Source organism: Apteryx rowi, unplaced genomic scaffold (genome assembly GCF_003343035.1).
Source record: "Apteryx rowi isolate R43461 unplaced genomic scaffold, aptRow1 scaffold_259, whole genome shotgun sequence".
In the NCBI taxonomy this organism is placed as follows: Eukaryota; Metazoa; Chordata; class Aves; order Apterygiformes; family Apterygidae; genus Apteryx; species Apteryx rowi.
The window spans coordinates 575,043-597,878 of NW_020448963.1; the positions used below are offsets into that span (position 1 = coordinate 575,043).

General features: G+C 46.6%; 1 protein-coding gene across 5 annotated transcripts in view; it reads left to right on the top strand.

Annotated features, from left to right (window-relative positions):
- Positions 1-22,574, top strand: part of ZBTB40 (zinc finger and BTB domain containing 40) — a 34,782-nt gene extending 12,208 nt beyond the window's left edge. For 2 of the 5 annotated variants that reach the window (XM_026067390.1, XM_026067387.1), the window contains 13 exons: positions 4,017-4,209; positions 7,613-7,749; positions 8,224-8,422; positions 9,781-9,914; positions 10,166-10,334; positions 15,667-16,074; positions 16,614-16,820; positions 18,133-18,297; positions 18,748-18,962; positions 19,659-19,821; positions 20,150-20,236; positions 20,947-21,173; positions 22,076-22,574. In XM_026067390.1, the coding sequence (XP_025923175.1) occupies positions 4,017-4,209; positions 7,613-7,749; positions 8,224-8,422; positions 9,781-9,914; positions 10,166-10,334; positions 15,667-16,074; positions 16,614-16,820; positions 18,133-18,297; positions 18,748-18,962; positions 19,659-19,821; positions 20,150-20,236; positions 20,947-21,173; positions 22,076-22,267 (2,496 nt within the window). In that variant the 3' untranslated portion in view covers positions 22,268-22,574. Of the gene's footprint in view, positions 1-4,016; positions 4,210-7,612; positions 7,750-8,223; positions 8,423-9,780; positions 9,915-10,165; positions 10,335-15,666; positions 16,075-16,613; positions 16,821-18,132; positions 18,298-18,747; positions 18,963-19,658; positions 19,822-20,149; positions 20,240-20,946; positions 21,174-22,059 lie in introns of those variants that run through there. The other 3 variants (XM_026067389.1, XM_026067391.1, XM_026067392.1) reach the window with 3 other exon arrangements.
- Positions 22,575-22,836: the final 262 nt, after the last annotated feature.

A 22,836-nucleotide genomic window follows, 5' to 3' on the forward strand; every position in this document is an offset into this window, starting at 1 on the left:
ATTTCAAAGGAGTTAAGCTGATTGAAACGGTGGACCTGTGGCATACGTGCAGTTGAGATCTTGCTGTCTCGGGTGGAGTGCCAGGAAAATGTACATGGAATTAGCAGCCACTTCTGAAGGTTTCATCTTACCTCATTCATCCAGCATCGCATAAGAATGCTGGGCCAGCAAAGATAGCATCTAGTTCTCCAAGGTTTCTCAAATATGAGACTTTCCTTTTTCTTTTTGTATTCACAGCCTCATTAGCTACATATTTATTCAGCAAGAGAAGCGTGAGTCTTGCAAGTAACAGCCTTTTTTCTAGGCAACTAGAATTTTTCCTGTGCCTGGTCCAAGCTGTGCATGGAGCAAATCTGTTTTTCTGTGGGTGAAAAACAGTATGTGGTGTGTTGTGAAGCCCCTTTGTAAATCTGCGGCTTTGTGGGGGACTCTAATACCTGGAATTCATACCTTTTGAGTGCTTAACTTGGAGGCTTTACTAGTGTTTTTTTTAATGTAGGGAGATAGGGTAGAGAATTTGGGGGATGGCTTGGATTTTTTTTTTCTTCCCCTTAAGTAAGAACTTGCAATCTTGCATAAAATAGAAGAGCATTTGACACCCTCGTGCAGGGTGACCCATGGCTTAGGTCTTTGGCAGAGCTTGGAGCTACCAGGCCACAGTATGTCCCTGGACCCGGAGCTGACAGAGTAGCTGATAAGAACCGCTGACCTTTTCTTCTCTTCAGACCCTCTTCCAGAGGGGGCTTTTTGCCTGACCGCTGGCTGGCTGAGCTATATGCTGACATCTTGGGGCTTTAGAGCATTGGGACTCGGCGATGAACGCTGTTTGAAGTAAGGCAGTGCTCTTAAGTGACTACAGACCTTTCCGCTCTGGTTTCCCAGCCTGTCTCACCCCACCTTTCTATTCCTACTTTGCAAGGGTAGTTCCCACTTCCCTCTCATGCCCRTCCCTCTATTTCCATGCTTCTGTCCAACTTGCATGCCCCAACTCCTGTTATCTTTCCCTCTTTGCTTTCGTTCCTTTGTCTCCTTCTCCCGGGCTGCCCTCCCCATGTTTTGGCTCCAGTGCCTAGGTGGTTTGATGCTCACATTAAACTGCCTCAGAGGTAGGAAACAGGTTAATGACAGCATGAGCAACACTATCTGCTGTTGCAGGAGGAGCCTGAACCGTACATGCTGGGGGGATGGAGAAGCCCTGCTGCGTGCGGAAGGGGAGATTTTTCCTGATCGTCTCTCCTGGGTGTTGTCAAAATGGCAGTGCTGTATTCCCCCACTGCCTCGCTGCCAGGGCTATCGTTTCTGTGCTTGTCAAAGTGTAGCGCAGAAACTTGCCTGGGAACATTAATAGGTTATATTATAAATTCTCCAGGAGGATGCGGTTCTTGTTGCCCTTTTGTGTTATCTTGAAAGGTGACTTCAGATGGAGTGATCAAGAGTCAGTTCAGTGTGAATTAAATGGAAGGATATGCAAACAAGTTCACTAACACAGTTTTGCCTATAAAAGGACAGTTTTAGAAATGAGAGGAACTAATTAATGAGATCAGCTGCTCTGAAGAGCTCAGGAGGAGCTGCTGGATTTTTCTTTTATGTTAAAGGTAGGAGAACTATCTGAAGTTTGCATCCTCAACAAGAGGGGAGAATTTGTAGGAAAGGGTTACCAACTGGAGTGAATGAATAGCTCAAAGAGGAGTATTAGGAATCTATTAGAGAACCTGCAAGGAAAGGATGAAGCGGCTGATGGACAAAGAAACGTATTTCAGAGGTTCAAAAATGCAGGGATGAAGTGAGACTTGCCGCAGGTCAAGCTGTTAGGCAACACAAAATGTATTAAGACACGTAACAAACGCTTATTTGATCAGGTAAAGAAAAAGGGTAATGAAAGAAGAGGACCCACAAACTCAACCAGGGCCTTTTGAGAAGGATGATTGTACAGAGCCCAGGGACAAATCCAGGAGAGCTCTGGCACTGCGACAAGGAAATGGAAATTGCTGCAGTTGAAGTGAGACCACAACTCAAAAGTGCGAAGGGGGCACTGGCTAATCTCCACCCAGCAAACTGGAAGAGCTGAYGCATGTGCTTATGAGACAAACGGCGAGGTTTATTACTGTATTTTTTCAAACTGGGGGCAGCCCCTGCAGTTGGTGAGCAGGGCACATACAGGAAAGGGAAGCGGTGGTCCGGGCAGCTGGGGCTAGGGGTGCACTAGAATATGCTTTGGAACAAGCTGGAAGGTGCATATATTTGAAGCACTGCATGTAAACAAGAAATGGGATAAAATGTAACAAGGGTGTTCAAGCAGATTGTTTCTGCCTGACCTGGTATCTCTATTTGATGAGATAAAAATGGGATTTAGTGCCTCAATCTAGACTTGAGCGAAGCATTTGAATTTCATGTGGGGAAATTGTTAAACTAGAGGAAGCGGTGGTATTAAAAAAAGGTTGTAGCTAATGGGGAGATAACGACAGGTTGTGTTGAAAGCAGGTCTATCAAGTTGGAACAAGGTTGGTAGGGGGATTCACAGTTCTTTGCACTTGTTTAATGTTATCATTAATGTTATTGCCACAGAGATATCAAAACATGCTAGCAAAATTTGCTGAGGAGCAAAACCGGGAGCAATTGTTCACATGGAGGAGGATCTGCTAATGGAAGAAGAATTATATAACTGGACAACTGAAATAGTGAGAACTGAATGATATGATAGTCTAAAGTGAAGGGCATGCATTTAGATACAGTGACAAGAACTAAGAATAAGACTTCATCTGAAATACTGTATTCATTCTAGCCTTGTTCAGAAAAGATGAATTCATACTGAAGTAGGGACAGATTTGCAATAGTAAGATCAGGGGAATGGAGAAACTATTTTGCAAGAAAAGCTGCCTTATTTAGACAAGTAAAATGAAGACTGAGAGGGAATATGATCACTCTCTTGTAAAGAAATTGGAGAAGAAGGGTGGGATAAACACCTCAGAGTTTAGAAGAGCTTTTTAAGCTGAAAGATAATGTTGGCATAAGAACAAATGGGTATACGCTGGCCATGAATAAATTTAAACTGGAAATTAGAAGAATCAACAGGGGAATGAGACAGTGGAAGAGCTTGCCAATCGGAGGAAAGGGAGCAAAAATGTAACTAGTTTTAGGACAGATCTTAATAATTTTATTAATGGGATTGTATAGTGTAGTGCTTATGACAGCAGGGAACTGCACTGCCGACCTACAGAGTTTCTGCCAGTCCTACATTTTAAATGCTTGGGAACGCAGTTTTTGCAGAGAGCAGGTCAACCCCTATTTGTGAACTTGTAGGAGCTTCCTGTTTATGTAGGTTTGTTGTTTTGTTTCTGTGGGTTTTTTTGTTTGTTTTTAGATGCGCTTTTTTTTTAAATACACTTGAGTGTCTACTTCTGTGACCCCCCCCCCCCCCTTAGTCCCTGTGAAGGCTGGATCTCTTTACTGACTGTGCTGGGGAGGTTTCAAACTGGCATACTAGAGCTTTTCCAACCTACGGTGATTGCATCTCGCATATGAAATGTCTTCTATGGCCAAGTCATAGAAATAATAACTCAATAGGGTGCTCATTTAAATAACAAGATTTTTTTTTCTTTCCACTCCTCTCTTTCTATGACAAGCAGAAAAATGGGGGAGAGGAAGGGAAGAGACTGCCAACTGAAAAGAGTTTATTAAAAATATTAAATGAAAAATTGTTCTGAACCTTGTCTTTAAGTCTTTTTTTGCTTCCTTTGAAAAAAATGTTTTCTGTTTGTCAACTAAGAGGTTGACTTGATGGAAGAACTCGCTAGGGTAGTTTTCAGGGGGACTGATGTCAGATGTATCTGGGACATGTTTAGATGTTCTAGTAACTAGCACCCCGTAACACCTCCCAGTTTAAATTAATGGAAGCAGTGGGTATGGGTTTACTGCAGTATTGTGCAATATAATCCTGTTTCTCTGGGGTAATTCAGGTCTAGGAGTTTGTAGGAAGTTTTCACAGACAGTTTCTTGGCTGTTTCTCTGTGTTGCAGATAGTTCTGGATTGCTGTGAAGGCAGCTCTCACAGGGAAGCCATGGAGAATCTGCTCAAGAAGGTGGATGAAGAGAAAACCCTGAAAGCTGAAAGTTTGGTCAAACTCCTTGGGGCTGTGAAAGGATCATTTCCTGGTCTCCACCTTCTGCTAGACAACTTGGTGGCAACAGCAACTGTCTCTGATGGCAAAGGTATCTATACACTAAACTCTGGAGATCTAGGGCACTCGGCTCAGAGAATTGCCAGGAAATTTGGATGCTTGTCCAGATCGCAGTGTGCTCTTGCAATCTTGCTTTCATATAGGGGAATGGGACAGCCATTTTATGCAAACAAAAATGTTCTGGGATCAATGGGATAAGAGAATGCGCCAGCAAGAAGGCCCCTGCTTTGTAATGAAACATGGTGTTGGATGGAAGCCTGTTGGACTCCTTAATTGAACTGAAACTGATAGTATAGAAACTAGGATGTCCCATGTGGAAAATGGGAGAACTGTTCCCTCCCATGTCAAAGTGCAAGTAGCTGTTCAGTTTTGAGTCCCTTACAAACACACATACTGCTGTGTTTGATAAATAGAACAGGTTTTGCATAATAAACTCTTTACAGGTGAAAACATCTTTCTGAACTTCATTTGATGCATTGGTGATATTAACTCATGGTAGAGATGCTTCCTGGCTTAGGAAACAAATACCTAAAACTTCCCAAACTCCCAAATGTCTTGACATTGAATACAGGCATGCCATGCCTCGCTGCTGTCCTTGTGAGTTCCTTTTCGTGACTAAGGGAGATGAAGTGTCTCCCAAGCTTAGCTATATCTTATGAAGATGATTTCTGAGGGCACTTCATCACCATTTTGGCCTCCTATGGGAATTACTAGTGAGGTGAGGAACTCCTTTTTTTCCATTAGCCCCTTGCCCTGTAGTTTCCATTAATGTTAAGTGGTGGGATGTTACCCAGGTGGCTCAGTGGCTTTAATCTGTTCGGTGCCAAGATGATGTCTGGACTGTGCTCTTCTCCTGGATCCAGGCAGCGTTTGTCTGCATCGTGATCTGTTGAGGCTGTTGGTCTCCCCTGTGGACCAGGGTGTGCTGATAGGAGTCCCACACTTAGTGTCCCCTTTAGACATCCTTATCTTGGACAGGTGGTTCACCCCTTATTTCTGGTGGGGTTTTATTGCTTGTTCCCTGCCTCTGATGGCTCAGAGGCTCTGAGTCCCCATCTCTCAATTACGGGACACCATTGCAAGTTTTGGGTGGGCTTAGGCACGCCTCTGAGCAATTCAGGTAGTGGCAATTTTCACCRGCTCTGAAGTTGCTTAAAAATTAAAAACTGGATTAACATGCAGTGAAATGTAAATGAGTGTTTAATAGAAAGCAAAACTGTGCTCATAATGCTGATAACTTCCTCTGTAGCCAACATTCCCGACAGGCAGTTTGCTTTGTCATTTGTTAAGCACGATTGCTTTCTTGAAACACCAGGCTCCCAACATGGTTAATTATCTAGTGGTAATACCCATTCCAAGGAGGAGCATTCCTTAATTACACAGAATTGAATCTCCTTGAATTGAAGCTTGAGTAAACAGAAGCACAAATATTTCTTATCAAAGAAATGAAGAGGGAGGTTAAGATTTGGGCCCCTGACAGCAGCCTCTGCCAGCTGAAGGGCTCTGCCTGTGCCGTAGTGCTAACAGAGAGGAGCGCATCTTGTGCAACAGTGGCGGGCTACGCTGTGGTTGTTGGGCTCACCTTGGTAGGACAGCCATTATAAGAGTGCATTTGTAACAACTGAAATTTGTGCAATGAAATTGGAAATGTTCAAATGGGAAAAGGGGAAAAATATATTCATTTGTAAACTGTCCCCCTGATCTGCGTGGGGCTCATCCAAATCATAGTCTAAACTCTACAGAGCTAAACTGCTTAATGGGGCTCCCTTAATTTCTCCCAGGGACTAGACCCATGTGTCCTCACGAAGTATTTGTCCAGGGAATTTCTTTCATATTTGCTCAAAATCTTCCTTTGATTATTTCATGGACTGCCATTTACCTCCTTCGCCACCTTGGAGAGCTTTCTCTTATTTGGCACCGTATGTATTCTAGGTCCCAAGGACTTTATTTTCCTTTAACCAAGCTGTGTGTTTAGCTGCTTTCCTCCTAAGTAGTGCTGTGCGAATAATTGATCTTTCTGTTTGGTGCTGAACCAAAATGATTCAAAGACCTAAGCACACAAATGAAAAATGCACACAGATGTCTTAGATGAACAACAGTTTTGTATTTTGGTTTCTTCTACAAAAGCAAAAAACATAACCTCCCATCTTCTCTTCCAATTTTGTAACTCCAACCCTGAAAAAATATTATTTTTAGATTTGTTTGGCAATTTCCAATTTTATTTATCAACTAATTTGGGGATAAGCAAAATCATATATATTTTTGCTACACAGTGTATTTTCCCAAGTCTCTTCAACACCCTGAATAACACTATTGCTCCTTCTTGAATTAGTCACGCTTCTCATTGTGTTCTGATACTGTGGTGTCTAAAAAGGATTGTGGTGTGACTTTGGATTCATTCTTTCTCAGTTCCACTAGGACAGACCCAGCTTAGAATTAAATTTGGGAGGGAGGAATGAGGTTAAAGTTGCTGCTTTTCTCTGTGTGAGGGAAAGAAGGTGTTAGTGCCACTTTGCAATCAAAAGTCTGGTTTGTGTTGCCTTAACGTTTTCACAGAAGACAACTCAGCCCCCTCAATTCTTGATTATCTTGGACCATCTGGGTGTTTGTCAAATGTTAGTGCATTTGATAATTATACACTGCTGAGGAAGTGTGTGTTGCAGAGCTCCTTCATAGAGTGTATCAAAGACTCTACCTTATTGACCACGGTCTCTTTTGATGAAACTACAATTTGTAGTCAGTAACAGGGTTTCTTTGCTGCCAGGACGTCAAAAGAGGCTGAAGAACCTCTCAGGGTGCTGTCGTCACAGACAAGACCACACATTTACCTGCMGTCCTTGGCTAAAACCTGAGACTTTCTCCTCCTGGGCTCAGGCTTGGACTGAGACTTTGAAGATATTTGGATTCTCTGAAGGAAGCAAGAGATGTATTTCTRTGGAGACGGAGGATATTCTGTATTGTCTTTATTTGATTAGAATAAGTTTTGAATGAGTGATATTCCTTGGCTCAARGAGTCTGAAGTGCCTGTGGCACCGTTCTGACTTTGTTACGCAGCCAACCCAGTGCAATACCCACTGTTTCATTCTCCGGGCTCTGCCAACAAAATGCCTTGCCTGACTCCCTATTCTCAGCACAACATTAGTGAGACATCTCACACTTGGTCTGCAGCCTTCTTGCAGCCTCCTCCTCTGAGAAGGCTCTTGTTTGCCTCAGTCTGCAGTAGTTTCATGATCTAGACCAGTGCTGACAAGAACTGGAAAGTATTTGTTGTGCTTACCTGTGCCTGAATGTGAAACCAGGTGTCCTGAGTGTAAGGCTATTTTAGTGAGAACTGGCTGTCATGGCATTTTCAGTTYGCCCTTAGCTCTGAGCAGCAGGAGCCCTTTGGGAAGACATCGCATGTTGAGTTCTTATATTCATTTGCTTTCATTAAGCCAAATGGAGCCTGGAGGATTATGGGGCCAAACTGTTGAGACGATATCAAGAAAACTTTGCCGCGCTTCTCACAGATACTCAGACGCTGCTGCAAGGGATCTCTGCTGCACAGAACCTAGCTCCTGGTGAGAGAGAGGTAAGCAGTTGTGTGTGTGTGTGTGTGTGTGTGTGTTAAAATACTGAGCTCTTATCCCTGGTCTGTGAGCACGATGTCCTAGGGACTTGATTTACTAGCTGTCGTGGCAGGGTTTTGGGGCAGTTCTCTCCCACAGGACTCAGGTTAATGACTCCTTAGCATCCTGCAGCAGGAGTAAAGCAAAATAAAGTAACATGCATGAAGCCAAAAATCAGCAAGTAAGAATGGCTAGTTTCAGGACGGAGAGAGAGATCTTCATGTTCTGGAGTGAGCCAAAGAGGTGGCTGATGCATCTCTATGAAGGGCTAGACTTTGAAGTGGTCATCGCTTGAATCATATCGTGAGCTAGGCCTTTGGTGGGGCCAGGAGTTGGGAGAGGTTGGGTCTGAGGTGAGCCAAGGGGTCTTGGCTGGCGTATGGCTGGGCAGATGGATGGAGGTCCCTCATTAGCGCCTTGCTGCTGGTCTTTTGAAGGTAATGGAACAGATTGTGAAGTGCGAGACTGGCTCAGGTGGTTTCGTCTCGCTGGCGTCTGCGGCGCTTGACGAACAGTCTCTGTCAGTGTCTGCCATTTGGCAGCTGCTCTTGGCTGTGCGAGAGGCTGAATTTCCACTGAACGTACTCATGGAGGAGATCCAGAAAGAACCGGGYGCAGACTTTTTCTTCCAAGCAGGTAACTATCTCAGCCTCTGGGCCAGACTGTGTTTGTCCTTGGCGATCTCCCTTCCTGAGCCATCTCCCTTCTCCAAGTGCCATCAAAAGGGTGCTCGCTCATACCTCTTCCTTTCAGCTGTAGATCTTGCAGATCCTTTCATGCTCTCTTCTTTGGCTGCTGGAAATGCTTTCCCCACAGACCCCACCTGGCACTCRTTTCATACTTTATTTTTTCCCCAGTGTATCTCAAAACCTGCATTCCCTGTGAAATGAACAGTTGATCAGACACTGGATAAACACCTTCATCTACAAACGTGGCTGCTTTTTTGAGAGCTCTTTTTGGGGCCCTGTGTTTTACAGGGGTTCTTAAGGTTTTATAATGAGCAAATCTTTTGAGAGCTGGGAGGACACCTGGCTGCTCCTGAACTTTTTTCCTCTGTAGCTGCCATCCTGTTTTTTCTGTGCTAAAATCCAGCTTGAGAGAGTTCTTGAGGCTGAAGACCCATCAGATGAAAACATGGCTTAAATGGGAGGTCTGTGTGTGCAGCTTTTACCCTGCCGTCCTCAGAGCCTTGACCGGTGGCTGAGTTTCCCTGCCAGCTTTGAGCATTTATAATCACATTTTCCTATTTTGAAACCTAAACTGTCCTTTTCCCTCCCATAATTGTAGAAATCTCACCAAAGAGGGATGCTTGCATTGATGGGCTCTRTAGTAAAAGGGATGGAGGCTGTGCAGAAGTCTGTTATACATGTGCTAATCCTGTTGTCTCTGTGTGCTGGGATGCAAAGCTGGGATGCACCTGATTATGTTCAAATACCTGTGGCGTAGCTGTCTCTATCCAAATTCTTTTTCTCCATCCTCTCTAGTCAATGCAGGAAAATCACTTCCAGCACACAGTTCATTTGACTGGTGGTTTTTTTATATGGCTGTTGTAGGATGAGGTGAATTGTGCCTAGAAGTGCCTGTTTCTCTGCACATGACTAAGTCAAAATGAGATGTCTGAAGTTGGGGGAGAGAAAAAATCCTGCCCCGGAGGAGTGGGATGGGTCCTGGGAGAATCATACCTGCTTTCTGAAGTTGTTAGTGTCTCTTTCAGTAATGTCCTCTGGCAAACCTGATCTTCCCACCCAAAGCTGGACAAATATTGCAAAGAGGTCTGCTAGATTTTTACCTGATTTTATGCTGGATGATGTCAGTGCTGCAATTAGTGTAACCAAAACTTGCCCTCAGTTGTCCATCTTTTCCTGTTCCCCAGAGAAGGCACTTCTGTTCAGCTTCAGGAGTGAGCAGACAGAGTAACAAAACTAAGGCCTTTAGGCTTTCCTTGGCTTTTGTGTTTTTTAAATGCCTTTTCTTTTTTTTCCTCCCCTCATTAGTGGCCACCAGTGAAAGCACAGCTATTGAGATCATACTGCGTCACAGCAAGCTGATCTCAGAGGCCATCAAGCAGCGAGCAGACCTGGAAGGCTTGACTCCAGGGGAAGCAGGACTCACAGAAGCAGTAAAGGAGGTATGAGGGGATGACACAGTGCATACCCTCAGCTGCCCTCGGGTTTGGTGTGGACTTTCTGTAACTTTTTAAATCCTGAAATACTCTCAGTTCATGCAGTTATAAACTAGCATGTATGTGAGCGGAAGGGCATGGACCTGTATAGAATGGGATTTCTTCTCTGGTTTCTCAGAGCAGGTTCCCAGACCTTCCCTACTCTTCAGAGCCCAAGTCCTCTATCATGTGACACTCTCTTCTTTTTACTTCTCTAGCTGCTGAGTATTTCTGCTCAAAAAGAGAGCTCAGAAGCCTCCTTGAAAGCGGCTCTGAGTACAGTGCAAGAGAAGTCTGTTCCAGCCATCAAGATCTGTCAGCTGCTATGCAACGTTCATGAGTCTTTCCCGGATCTACAGCCAGTGATGCAGGAGCTAGGGCATGTGGGTAAGAAATGCACAGACTTTGATCCTTGCATAAGCTTTTAAATTCGTTTATGGGAGTCTTGGGCAATTTGAGTTGTAGAGGAACTCGGTGTCCTGGAGGTCTGAGATAATCTCACAGAACTGCTCCCTTGCCAGGTGTTTGGGTTGTACTTATGAGAGGATTCACAAGGGTGATCTCTGGGTCCAAGCATTGGATGCTTTTTCTGTTGCTACAATGCACCAGATACAGGTTTGTACATTACAAAGGTCATGGAGACCAAAAATGACCACATACTGGTATTCTTTAACTGTTTTCACGATTCTCCAGCCCAGACTTTGCTCTGGAGATATTTTAACAGCTTAGTCGCATAATTTGTATGAATGTTGTCTTATTTTTCAGAATTTAGATCCTTAACATGAGGGGTTTCTTTGTCTCCTCTTGTTTGCATACTTTTGAATCTGCATCAATTTGTACTCATATTATAATCTGACCATATCTATGTGTGTGTGGATACTTCACAGTCTGATTGCAGAAAGCTTACATCTGAGCACGCTTCTCTTGTGGAAAGGTGACAGTCCTGTAGCACAGTGACAGTGCTCTTTGAAGTCCCAGACTATGTTTTGAGTCAACTTTCTCACTGTGCCTTAACTTGGCCTTGCTATATATACACTTTGCAGGGCAAATGGTTCCCTCTGAGGGTCCCACAGCTGTGGGGGAATGTTACATACTGTACCAGTTTGGCAAAGGTATGAGCGAAACAAATGCGGATAGCAATTTGGTGAACTCTAGAAACAAATGCATAGCAATAACCATGTGTGAGACACTGCCCTGAGCTGTGGGATGCTTTCCAGCTGAGCTAAATTGTAGCTCTGCATTTGTCATTTGAAGGAAAGATGCTTAATAGAATTTGGTACTTTAATGAAAAAGATAATGGGGAGCCGGGAAACTAATGGAGGGTTTGCATCCTTTTAAAAAAAGATGCCCACATACACTTGCCCACATACATTTCATGGCATCCTGTTTCCCAGTATACTCAGGTACAGATTCTTTGGACTGCAGAGTCCACTGGGATGTATGCAGTCGTCTTTTTTTTCCATCAAAGAACAGATACTGGTTCAGCTCAATCCATTCCTATTTGCTCATGGTGCCAAAGCTGCTTAGCTCATGGCAGAGTATGGAAATACTAGCAGATTTTTAGGTAGTCTGAGTAAGCAGCTTGTTATTAATGTCTTGTCTTTTTTTTGAGGGGGTAGGAAGCTTACGTGTTTTGTCCAAAAACTTGGGCCTGGACTATGATCAGTTTTCGTAAATGAGCATAAGCCTTCTGGCTTTGAAACTTGCTGTCATTTCATGTCCTTCAGTTGACAAGCTAAGGAGATATTCCCTGTGTCCTGGGAAGGGACAGAGGGAGTTGCTGTTCATTAGTTTGCCTTCATCCTTGAGCAACTGGGAAACAGGTTGGTAGAAGTGATCAGGTTATTCAGAACAACGCATGTTCAGAGGAAACTAAGGATCGGGCTTGTTATTCTAGTTGTAGAGCTTCAAGGGAATAGCACATGCTCTCCTCACCTTTCTTTGACTTTATACATATTATATGGCCTTAATAGTCTCCCTGAGAGATCTTCTATGCTGTAGAGCCAGTATTCACATCCAGTTCAGATCTAGATCCCCTCTTCTAACTGGAGAAGAGGTGCCACCCATCCAAATGGCTCCTTTGGCTGGCCATGGCTCTAATGAGGGTATTCAGACAAAAGGTGATTTCTTCCTTTCTACTATTTCTTCTCTGTCCCCTGGTGAAGCTGCAGTTACCTGCATTTCTTCCCTTGACCCTGTCTGACCATGAGATGTGCCAGAGCTTGTAACACAGAATGGCTGATGCCCTGGGGACTCCAGTGGAAGCAAGGCAGCAAAAATTGTATGGGTTCATGAATGTGTTGCACACCTTAGTTCCTGGACACCTTGCAAGGCTTACCAGCAAGGCACCTGGGGAGTCAGCTAAACTGCTCTGGCAGATGCCTGCTTCTCTGGCACCAATATCAAAGAGAGCAGACTGCTGTTACTAAGTGTCTTTGCAGGGCTTCAAGCCAAAGAGGTGTTGAGACAAAATCAAGCAAGAAACAACATCAAAACCAAGAGCCCTGGAAAACTGTATTTACCTGGCCAAAACATATATTTTGTATGAAGTATATAGAGGAGGGTTGCCAGTGACCAACCCTTTTTTGGCATCCTACAGAGCTTTAAATCAAGCTTCCATATCTTAATTTCTAGGCTAGCCTCAGCTCTGAAATTGCTGCTTACCAGCCCTGAATGTTGCAGGTCGCTTCATGGATCAACAGTCGTGTGGCTCTTGGCGTGAGATATGAATAATAACTGAGGGTCTTTTGAAGAATGTGAGCTTCCCCTTTAAACAGATGAACGCTTGTATTTCTGAAGGATGTATGTGCAACATGGAGGTTCATACTGTTTGCATTTCCAGTGTTTTACATCTCTACAACAGCTAAATAAATAATTATCCAATACCTAATGCAGGTGATCTGAATCACTCAGAAAGCACCAGAACTCCTCATGGAGGAAACTGTCTGCATCTACCCCCACCCATGGTCAGCATCATCAAAGTGATGGGTTGGTTTCTTTGGTGGAAGGTACAAAACCATGTTGATTGGCTCTTCCTCATGTCACTTCTGTAGTTGGAGCACTTTCATTGTTGGCAGCAAGTGTGTGCAATGATGAGGTTTGGCGATTTCCACTATTTCCACAGCCTCGTCACTAACCGGCTGCTTTCAAAGTCTCTGTAAGGTCTAAGCGCACATGTTGTAGCTAGTTAGGTTCATGAGTCCCTGAAATTGTTAAATTGAAGGGTCTGTAAGCAAAATGCCATCCTTCCCTATGAAGAAGTTTAGTCACAGATGCCTCCACACAGGTTGGCAACCATTTGAATGACCTTCAACACAAGGTAGATGCAAAGGGGTAGCTGGAATTTTCTTCCAGCTTAGAAGCTGAAAAAGTGGGAAACAAGATGGTCATACCTCAAGAGATGTTATGCTGATGGAGTCTAGTATCTACCATGCTTTTCAGTGAGAGTAGGGCAGCCACCAGGATTACAGACTCTGTAGACAGAAGAAAAAACTCAGTAATATGCCCCATAATTAACAGCAGACTTCCCCCCCCCAGTGCTGGATGTCTTTGCCACTAGAGAGCACAAAGTGAAACGGAGTGCCAGAGTCTCAGAGGATCCCATAATCAGGAATTCCCATCTGATGTGTTTCTGGTGTATGTTTACCCTCAGGCTCCTTGTGCTCTCAGGAGGCTCAGCCAGGGGCACAGCCAAGGCAGTTCTGTTTCTGTCAGGCTAAGTTCCTGTCTCAAACTTCATGTGCAATCACTTCTTCAGTCAGGTATTATTTCTCTCATGAACACTCAGATCCACCTCCAAGCTTCCTGCATCTCTAGTACAGGAGCTTACTGGATAAGGTCCCTTGCTAGATGCTGCTCTAACAAGGTACAAAATGTGGTCTTCCCCATAGGAGGAGTTCTGCTTTTCCCAGAGCCATATATTCCAACAAAGCTTTCTCGATTAATTCTTAAAGCATTCTTGATGCGTTTATGGTGTGCTTAAACTGCTGGTAACTGACAGGCAGAGAGGAGGTTGTAGCCTTTTCAACAATGAGATTGTCTTTCTCAGAAACTGGGTTTCTGGACTGGGAAAGAGGCTCTGGGTGCTATGGTTCCTAGTCCTTTAAGCCATGACTTGAAGGCACATGCGCACTTGGGTCCTATGCATCCTTGCCCTGACAAATAACACTGCAAAAACATTTCCACGTGATTGTTCTGCGCATGTATCCATCGAAGATGGAAGATATCTTGAAGATCCATTTGACTCTAAAGTCACTGTTCTTGTGGTGCTTCAAGCAGCTTTACCCAGCTGTATATTGCTTGTGTTTCTGAACAGTGCTATCGCAGGTGCAAGAGCATGAGGACTGTGTGCGAACTCTTGGCCCGTTGGAGTCCGTGGCAAAACTCCTTTTCACTTCAGCGTGACTCAGATTCTACCCATGTTGCCATGGCAGTTCTTCTGGGCATTTCCTTTCCCAGTTTCCTTGGTGTTCATATCTTCATCCACGTTCATTCCGCCAAGCAAGACGAGTCTTTTCAGAGTTCAACATTTCTGGGAGGTGGTCTTTGTTTAGATCAGGAAAAACTTGCAGTGTTGGTTATAGGGATGTGGAGGTGAAAGATGTGAATTAGTATCTCGACAGAGGGCAAACAGGAAAGTAGTCTTCATTACTGTCTATCTTTTCTCCCTTGACATGTTCTGCGGTTGGTGTGTCACCACTTGATATCATAAGGTTTCAAAGTCAGCAGTCTGTTAAAACATGGCAACTGGTTTCTAGTTGTTTGGAAATTCAGAGYAATATCACTCTGCAGGAGGGAGGGCACTTTACTGAGCTCTTCCCAGAGCTAAGAAAGGAGAAATGAAGTTTTGCAAGCACAGGCTGAATTTCCTGTGCCTTGGCAAAAATGAGAAGTCTGCACTGGTTTCCATGGCCACACAATTGCATGGTTCTCATTATAGCAAAGAAGCCAAATATATCTGTTTGTATTTTGATTTCTTCCATACGTGCATTCCCTGTGGGTCTCTTCTGTAGACTGAGCTCCTAGGTGAATTTTCCAGCTTGTGCGTTTTGAGATGATGGCGTTACAGGGACTCAGAAAAGCATTAGACTTTGTAAGAAGTGAAGGTAATGAGCAATTTAAAATACCTCAGGGCCCTAACCAGAAGACTCAAAAGGGTCGTAGCAAGATTATGTGTTCTCTTTGAAAGAGTTTGCGTTTGAAAAGCGTTCCTAAGATTTCTTGTAATTAATGGATGGATATCCACTCTCAGTGGCAGACTTAGTGAGACTATCATACCTGAGGCCCAGATCTTCAAACATTTAAGCATGGCCATAACTTCACGTGTCTGAGCAGGAGGCAGACACTTGAAAGCGACAGTTCCTTTCATTGCCTAGGTGAGGAGTGAGTTCTCATTGCCTAGGTGCGTTCTTTGGAAGATCTGGCCCTGGCTCTTGTCATATAATCCAGCCCCTGATGCACGTGGGTGCTTTTGATGGAAAAAATTCAAGGCTCACTTTTCCACGCCTTGTACCATGTGTTTCTGTGGCCACTTCCGCACCGTGAGAGCAATGTGCTGCCATTCTGGTGGGACAGTGTGCCCGATGCATGTCCATCCTCGTGGTGCCGGTAGTGCAATGGGAGGGCTCCCTGTGTAGGAGCATTCAGGAGTTAGGAGACCAGGGAGGCTGGTGACCGATACTCCTGTTCAGCACTGAAAAAGGAGGTCCTTTTTACACAGGGCTCCTGACTGAGGGAAGCGGGGAGAAACCTGGGATCAGGAAGTGGAAGGTGAACAGTGAATCCCAGGTGGAAGCTCTGGACAAAGAGGAGGACAAGGCGGGAGGTGCTGGGGCCAAGGCAGTGAAAGAACCCCAAGAGAAAGCTGCTTCCAAGAAGAGTTTTGTCTGCAAAGCCTGTGATAAGAGCTTCCACTTCTACTGCCGCCTAAAGGTGCACATGAAACGTTGTCGGGTGGCCAGAGGAAAGCAAATCCAGTGTAAAGAGTGCAGTGAAGTCAAAACAACAAAGAAGGAGCTAGAGAAGCATCAGCTGGAGGTCCATGGGGCAGTGGGGGCAGCCAAGAAGAAGAAGAAGCGGCTCCCCGTGACGTGTGACATCTGTGGCCGAGAGTTTGCTCATGCCTCAGGTAGGGTTAGTGATAGCAGGCTGGGAGCGGGAATGTTTGCTCTAGGATCCTATGGACTTGTGTGTGCGTGTGGGGGGGGGCAGCCAGGACAGTTTATAACATGATAGTCTGAAATCTTGCCCTCCTCCCCGCAGCTCTGTGAGTGCCGTGCATGGGAGAAACACAGCTCAGCTCATTTCTCCTGCCCCACTGAGCGCAACCACTTTCTGATTAGTTCTTCCATAATTGGTTTTCCACATGGCTCATCAAGGAAAAGTGGGGCTACTGGCAAATTTAAAAGCCTCCAAAAATAATCATGCTGTTCCAGTTCTTCTGCTGATTTAGCAGTACCCGTAACAAGAGTCCAGGCCTTCCACCCTATGGCTGGCTCACAGTGCCATAGTGCAGCGCTGCCTAAGGGGGCTCTGGGCTTTCCCTGCTGGGTAAATCTGTCCCCTCTCAACAGGAGGTGCTTTTCTAGCAGGGTCAGGCAGGGCTGGGACTGTGTCCCTGTGCAGGGCATTAATGCCGCGTTGGTGTCYTGCCCGCTCCTCCTCCAGGAATGCAGTACCACAAGCTGACGGAGCACTTCGATGAGAAGCCTTTCTCCTGCGAAGAGTGCGGGGCCAAGTTTGCAGCCAACTCCACGCTGAAGAACCACCTGCGGCTCCACACCGGGGACCGTCCCTTCATGTGCAAGCACTGTCTCATGACCTTCATGCAAGCCTCGGCCCTTGCCTACCACACCAAGAAGAAGCACTCTGAGGGTGAGCCTTCCCTGTGGGCCGGTGGAGCCTGGTGCCGTGGCTAGACAACAGGGCATGGCTTGCTCTATCCACCCCTTCCTACCCTGCTTTTTTCATCTGTTTCTCTGGCAGCTGACTGCTTTGTCAGCCTTCCCCATCCTTTGCGGGAGCCCTTGGCAGCAGTCTGCTCACAGATTGTCTTAACTTGTATGTTTTCAGCTGCTCTCCTAGCTCATTCCCTGCTTTGCCTCTCCCCCATCCTGCTGCTCCCCCATCCCACCTTTCCAGGTTCTCCCATTAGCCGCCCAGTTAGCTTTCTGCTTCTAGTTAAGTGGATCTGCCCCTTTCTCTGCCTTCCTTGTTTGCTTCTTGACTAGCTCCACTCTGTCCCCTCACCTCTAAGCTCTTGCTCTGTGAACAAAGTGCTGCTCCTTTCTTTGGTCAACCTGCTTTCTGATCTCTCCCTCTTGTGGAAACTCTTCTACCTGCCTGGCTGGTCCTTTGCCTACCTTAGTGCTGCTAAGCAGTTTTCACACCAGCCTGCTATTCCCCTGCTCAAGTGCACTGGAGAGCCTGCCTTCCGCTTCCTTAGGAGAAATGCCAAGGGCTTGTTTGTGTGGCAGTGCTCTGCAGCCTGTTCTGCATTTCCCTCTTGCTCTCTGCCCTTCCCCATCCCTGCATTGCCTCTTCTCTGCTGTTGGCACTGTCCCATCAAATGTGCTGCTTTTCACACCTGGAACCACTCTTGCCCATCTGATGCTTATTCTGCCCCAGCCTGCTGAAATGAATCTTGATTTTAATGTTGGGAACAATGAAGTGAACTTTTTTATGCCTTTTTCTTTTATTTGAAACCAGCTGTCAGAATTCAGTGTATTTTGCAAAATATGAAATGTGTGATTGATCTACCTATGGGCATCTGAATTGCATGTAGCTTTTCACGTCAGTGCTTCTCTTCGTGTCTCTGCAGTCCTCTCTGTCTGCAGCCAGGGCTTAGGCATGTTTCTTCTGGCTCATGGGAGCAGAGGATGCATCACTATGTTTGTAATACACTGAGGCATGATGGCATTGCGCAGGTGTGATGCAGTAGGAAAACTCGTTTTAACCAGCATTGTAGTACCTCCATATATTTGAGCTCTGTATGCTCCCTGTGCTGGCAAGGTTTTCTCCATCACCTTTAAGACCTTTTTGACCCTGTGTTGACATGATTTCGCTATCCCAGGAAAGCCTGTGCAGTTTGCAGTCTCTACCCGCTCTCCCCAAAACTGGGCTTAGTCCAGCCAGAGCTCCTGTCCCCTGTGTTTGGCGCAGGCTCTCACCTTGGGTGTTGCTGCAGGGAAGATGTACGCCTGTCAGTACTGCGACGCGGTGTTTGCCCAGTCCATCGAGCTGTCACGCCATGTCCGGACTCACACGGGGGACAAGCCGTACGTCTGCAGGGAGTGTGGAAAAGGCTTTCGCCAGGCCAACGGGCTCTCCATCCACCTCCGAACCTTTCACAGTGAGTGTGACCGGCTGCCTACCCTAGCTCTGACAGCCCAGCCTGCAAAGCACGGCTTCTGCAGGGTCRTGGCAGCTCTGCCCATGCCAGAGGGGGCCCTGCGCGGGAGTCACTGGTGCCCATAGACTGGGTGTTTCTGGTGGAATCTTTCCCTCCCCCCCCCCCAAAAATGAGACTGTTTCATGAGTTGGTCCTGTGGGTGGGATTATCCTAAAGATACAGCCAAAGTTGCTTCCAGATGGAGTGTGGGTTGCTGGGAATCCACCACTAGAAGCTATAGGCAAGCAGCAATAAGAACAGCTGTGTGCAAAGCTGAAACTTAAGTGCTAGTTTCTGCCTGAAAAGTAACACTTCTCTCCCCCTTTATCTCCTCCCTCTGTGAAGTGTCCTCTTAATTCTTTTCCTTCTTGATTTCTTTGTTCCCCGTTTTTATTATGTCTCTGGGGTCAGATATCGAAGATCCCTATGACTGCAAGAAGTGTCGGATGAGCTTTGCCACCCTGCAGGAGCACCGCAAGCACGTCCACGAAGCGCATTCCCGGGAGTACCACCCCTGCCCGACCTGTGCTAAAGTCTTCAGTGCCCCATCTCTCCTGGAGCGTCACATGGTGACCCATGTCGGAGGAAAGCCCTTTAGCTGTGAGATCTGTGACAAAGCTTACCAGGTGAGCGGGTGCAGCAAGGAATTACTCCCATGTGCCAGAGATTGCTGTTGCCTGCTAATATGCCAGGACATCCACTCCTGGCCTTGCACACTGAGCACAGCAGCGTGGTAGTTTGATCGTCAGAGGGAAAAATTGTTCAGGGGAGGCAGAGTTCTGGGGCCTGTAAGGAGAAGGCAGCTCCACTGAGAGAAATGGACCCTGATTGCAAAGGGTTACGTTACCTGCCTTTCTGGACCCCCAGGAATCTCTTTCACATAAGTTTCTGGCTGCCAAGAACTACAGAAATAAAAATATTCACRTTGCAAATGGCACTCCTCAGCAGGAGTGTGTTTGGGAACAAATTCCCCAAGGGAACAGAAATTAAGGCCGAAAGGGGACCAGTGGTGAGTGAGATAAGGATGAGGGACTTAGCAGTGTTGAACTCTTCAGGGATAATGGAATAAATTTCTTTTGCGTCTCTGCAGACCTCATCTAAAGTGCTGAGTTTCTGATATAAATGAATTATAAAAACATAAGTGAGGTGTTGGCTGTTGTCCKGTGGGAGGATGAGCTGGTCTGGCTGGGGTTGGCTGGTGTCTCATACCTGCTGAGCACAGCCCCACCATTCCCCCTGCTTTCCATGCACAGCTTCTTGCTGTCATAATGCCTCTGGAATAGCTTTGGATTGTAACCATGCTTTGATCCTTATCATTACAGCAGTTGTCAGGGTTATGGTATCACAACCGGACCCACCATCCTGATGTCTTTGCAGCTCAGAATCACCGTTCCTCCAAGTTCTCCTCCCTGCAATGCAGCTCCTGTGACAAAACCTTCTCTAGCACTACTGCTCACCGAAAACATGTCAAGGAAGAGCACACAGGTAACGGCGCATTCGTTAACAATGAAAACACATGGCAAGTGCTGGGAGACACATAGCAATGACTCTGACAGGACTAGGCTGTGCATCCTGTTTACTTGTGAGCAGAGTAAATTCTATGTATCCTTGTCACACAGTTTCTTTTGGCAAGTCTTATCTCAGTGTCTTGCAGCTGACTCATTGGTGGCCTCTCCTTTTGCTGCCTCACCTTCAAAGGTGCTCCCAGAGGCAGATGTGGTGGTGCTGAATTACTGACAGAGCTGATCCAGAAGTGCTGTCTCTTGTGAAAGGCCTTGGGTACGCACCTTTCTCTCTGTGGTCTTGTTTGCAGATGTGAAGTTCCACGAATGTGAGACGTGCAAGGAGCTCTTCCCCACACTGGCTCTCCTGCAGGTCCACGTGAAGTGCAGGCACTCAGGTCTGTTTAATTTGCTGTTATTCACTTTGCCCCATGGCCCAGGAGTACCCAGCTATGCTCTGCACTGTACAGAGCAAAGACTGCTCCTATCAATGAGCAGATGTCCAAGCTGAAAGCAGTTCAGYGAAGGTGGGTGCAGCAAGGAGGAGACATGAACACAGAGGAACTAGGAACTCCTTGCTGGAAGATGAGAGAGGGCAGCCAACAGCAGCCTGGAGAGTGAGGAGGGAGAAAACATAGATACAGCTGTGTCCTAAAGGATAGGGACCCTGGGATGGGTAATGGGTTGGCAATGCCTGAAGCAGGGGTGGCAGAAGCCMGACCAGCAAGGAATGGTGATGGAGGGAGCGAGGGAACAGGGGAAGAGCCTCTGCAAGAAGGGTCAGCTTTAGTTAAGGTCAGATACACAAACCTGGTCTCTGAACACCTGAACTGGAAGGACCGAGAGCTGAAAAAGGCCTGAACAGCCATGAGCTGCCTAGTGTGTTTGACAGAGAATGGTGTAGCAGGGAGAAGGGAGATCATCACACATCTGGTCCTGAGTCCTTGGCAGGCTTCAGGCCTGCACACAGTGCACATCCTGGCCATTTTCACCTCTCTGTCCTTCCGTACCTTTTCTCAGCCCTCTTGGGTTGCTCTTGGGCTGTCCTSGCTCTTTCCCAGCCCTGGCCTTCTGTGCTCCAGGCTCAGAGCAGTGCTGTCTCCCCCAGGCTCCCAGCCATTTCGCTGCTTGTACTGCTCAGCCTCCTTCCGCTTCCCAGGGGCCCTGCAGCAGCACGTCACCACGGAGCACTTCAAGCAAACAGAGAGCACCTTCACCTGCGGGCTCTGCGGGGAGCTCTTCACCTCTCAGGGTGAGCTGGAGGGTCACTACAGCGCCGAGCATCCCAAGGTGGTTTTCACGGAAGCCCAAGCCACCACAGCCCAGATTGTGCAGGTAAAGACTGYTCCAGCTGGCACTGCTCACAGGGCTGGCCTGCAGCCCCCAGACTCTTGGAAGAAGGCCCTGGCACTCGGGTATTCATCCATCCTCCCTCTTCCAACCCTCTTGTTCTTCCTCAAATGCACCCTGTGGCTCCTACCACCACTTCTACCCCCGACATTGCCTCTTTGGGCCCTCTGAACCTGGAGTGCTCTGGGATGTGTGTGCTCCCTCTGCAAGTGAGATTGGCTTGCAGGAGGGGAAGCAGCTTGATGCAGATGCTGTAGCACTCAAAGTCTGAGTAGGGTAAGGCAGGGACTCCAGCCCAACTGCATCCATGTCGCTAACATCCCTTCCTTTACTGTTGTACTTTCTTCACAGATGGTGATTCCCATTCACAAACTGGTTGTCAGGAGCTGAGGGGGAGGGACTGACAGTGTTTGCAGAGGTGCCTGCTTATTCAGAAGCTATTAAGACCCCGATGACATCCCCCATGAGATGATAACTATTTTGTCAGAGGCCAAAAGCTAGGCCTGAAGCCCCAGAACTTCTCTTTAATTTCTCAGCCATCAGTGGAGAATAGCTTTTTAGATAAGCCAAGACTCCCTGGGCTGGCATTCCACTAGTGTGTAATCATAGAGTCTTTATTGTCTGCGACTGCTTATGGAGCTAAATTATAGCAATTTTGTGGGGAGAAGTATTTAAATTGCTCTCCYGTCTTCTCTTTTGCATCATCGGAGTGTGTGTGGGGCTTGGAGTTTCCCACTAGGCTCATGCTTATTGTAATTGCCGGCCCCCAGTGTGAAGCTAAATGTTATTACTGGAGCTTGGGCAAGGAAAGATGTGGACAGCAAAGCRATTGCGGGGAAAGCAATGCTATAAGCCTCTGCTTGATTCTCAGGTTGTCTTCCACGCAGGTGATTCAGACGTCGGAGCATGGAGCAGCAGAGCACATCATCTCCTTCGATGAGGCCCAACTTGCTGGCTCCCAAGTCTTTGTGACGTTGCCTGATTCACAAGTAAGCCAAGCTGGCTCGGAGCTGGTGGCAGTGACTATGGAAGACTTGTTTGATGACAAGGTCACTCTAATTTGTGAAGAAACCAAATGAGAGTGAGGAGCAGGTGCCTGTGCGTGGCCTCAGGAATCCATTGGACTGGTACAGGATCTGTACCTGGCCATGCTGCTTCAGCAGTGAAATTCAGGGTTTCCTTGGAAAAGCAATCCCAGATGTGCGACACTGGCAAAAGAAATGACATGCAGCAAACAGCATGGCCAAGGACAGGAGAGGTTTGTAAGCGTTCACATTGGCCGGGAAAATCTTCCTTCCCCTGCAGTCAGCAGCTGCTGACTCCGGTGAGCTGGACCAGTCAGCCCTCGCAGCTCAAGAAAAATAAAAAGCAGGAGGAAAGACAGAAGATGGAGTGTGTTGTTGTGTGGCCCTCTGCTACCATGAGTAGAGTGGAAGGGGAGGAGACTAATGCAACCTGGGGCAAAGTTGGGGTGATATGGGGTGGGCAGACAAAATAGCCTTTGAAACCAAAGAAAAAGTAGCCCGGAGAGTTTGGGGTGGATGAGGAGGGGGAGGTGGAGATCTCTATGGCTGAATCAGCAATGTTCTCGCAGATATCTGCTACTCTGCAGCTTCTGTCAGGACTGCTTTGTTTCTCCTGTTGCTTT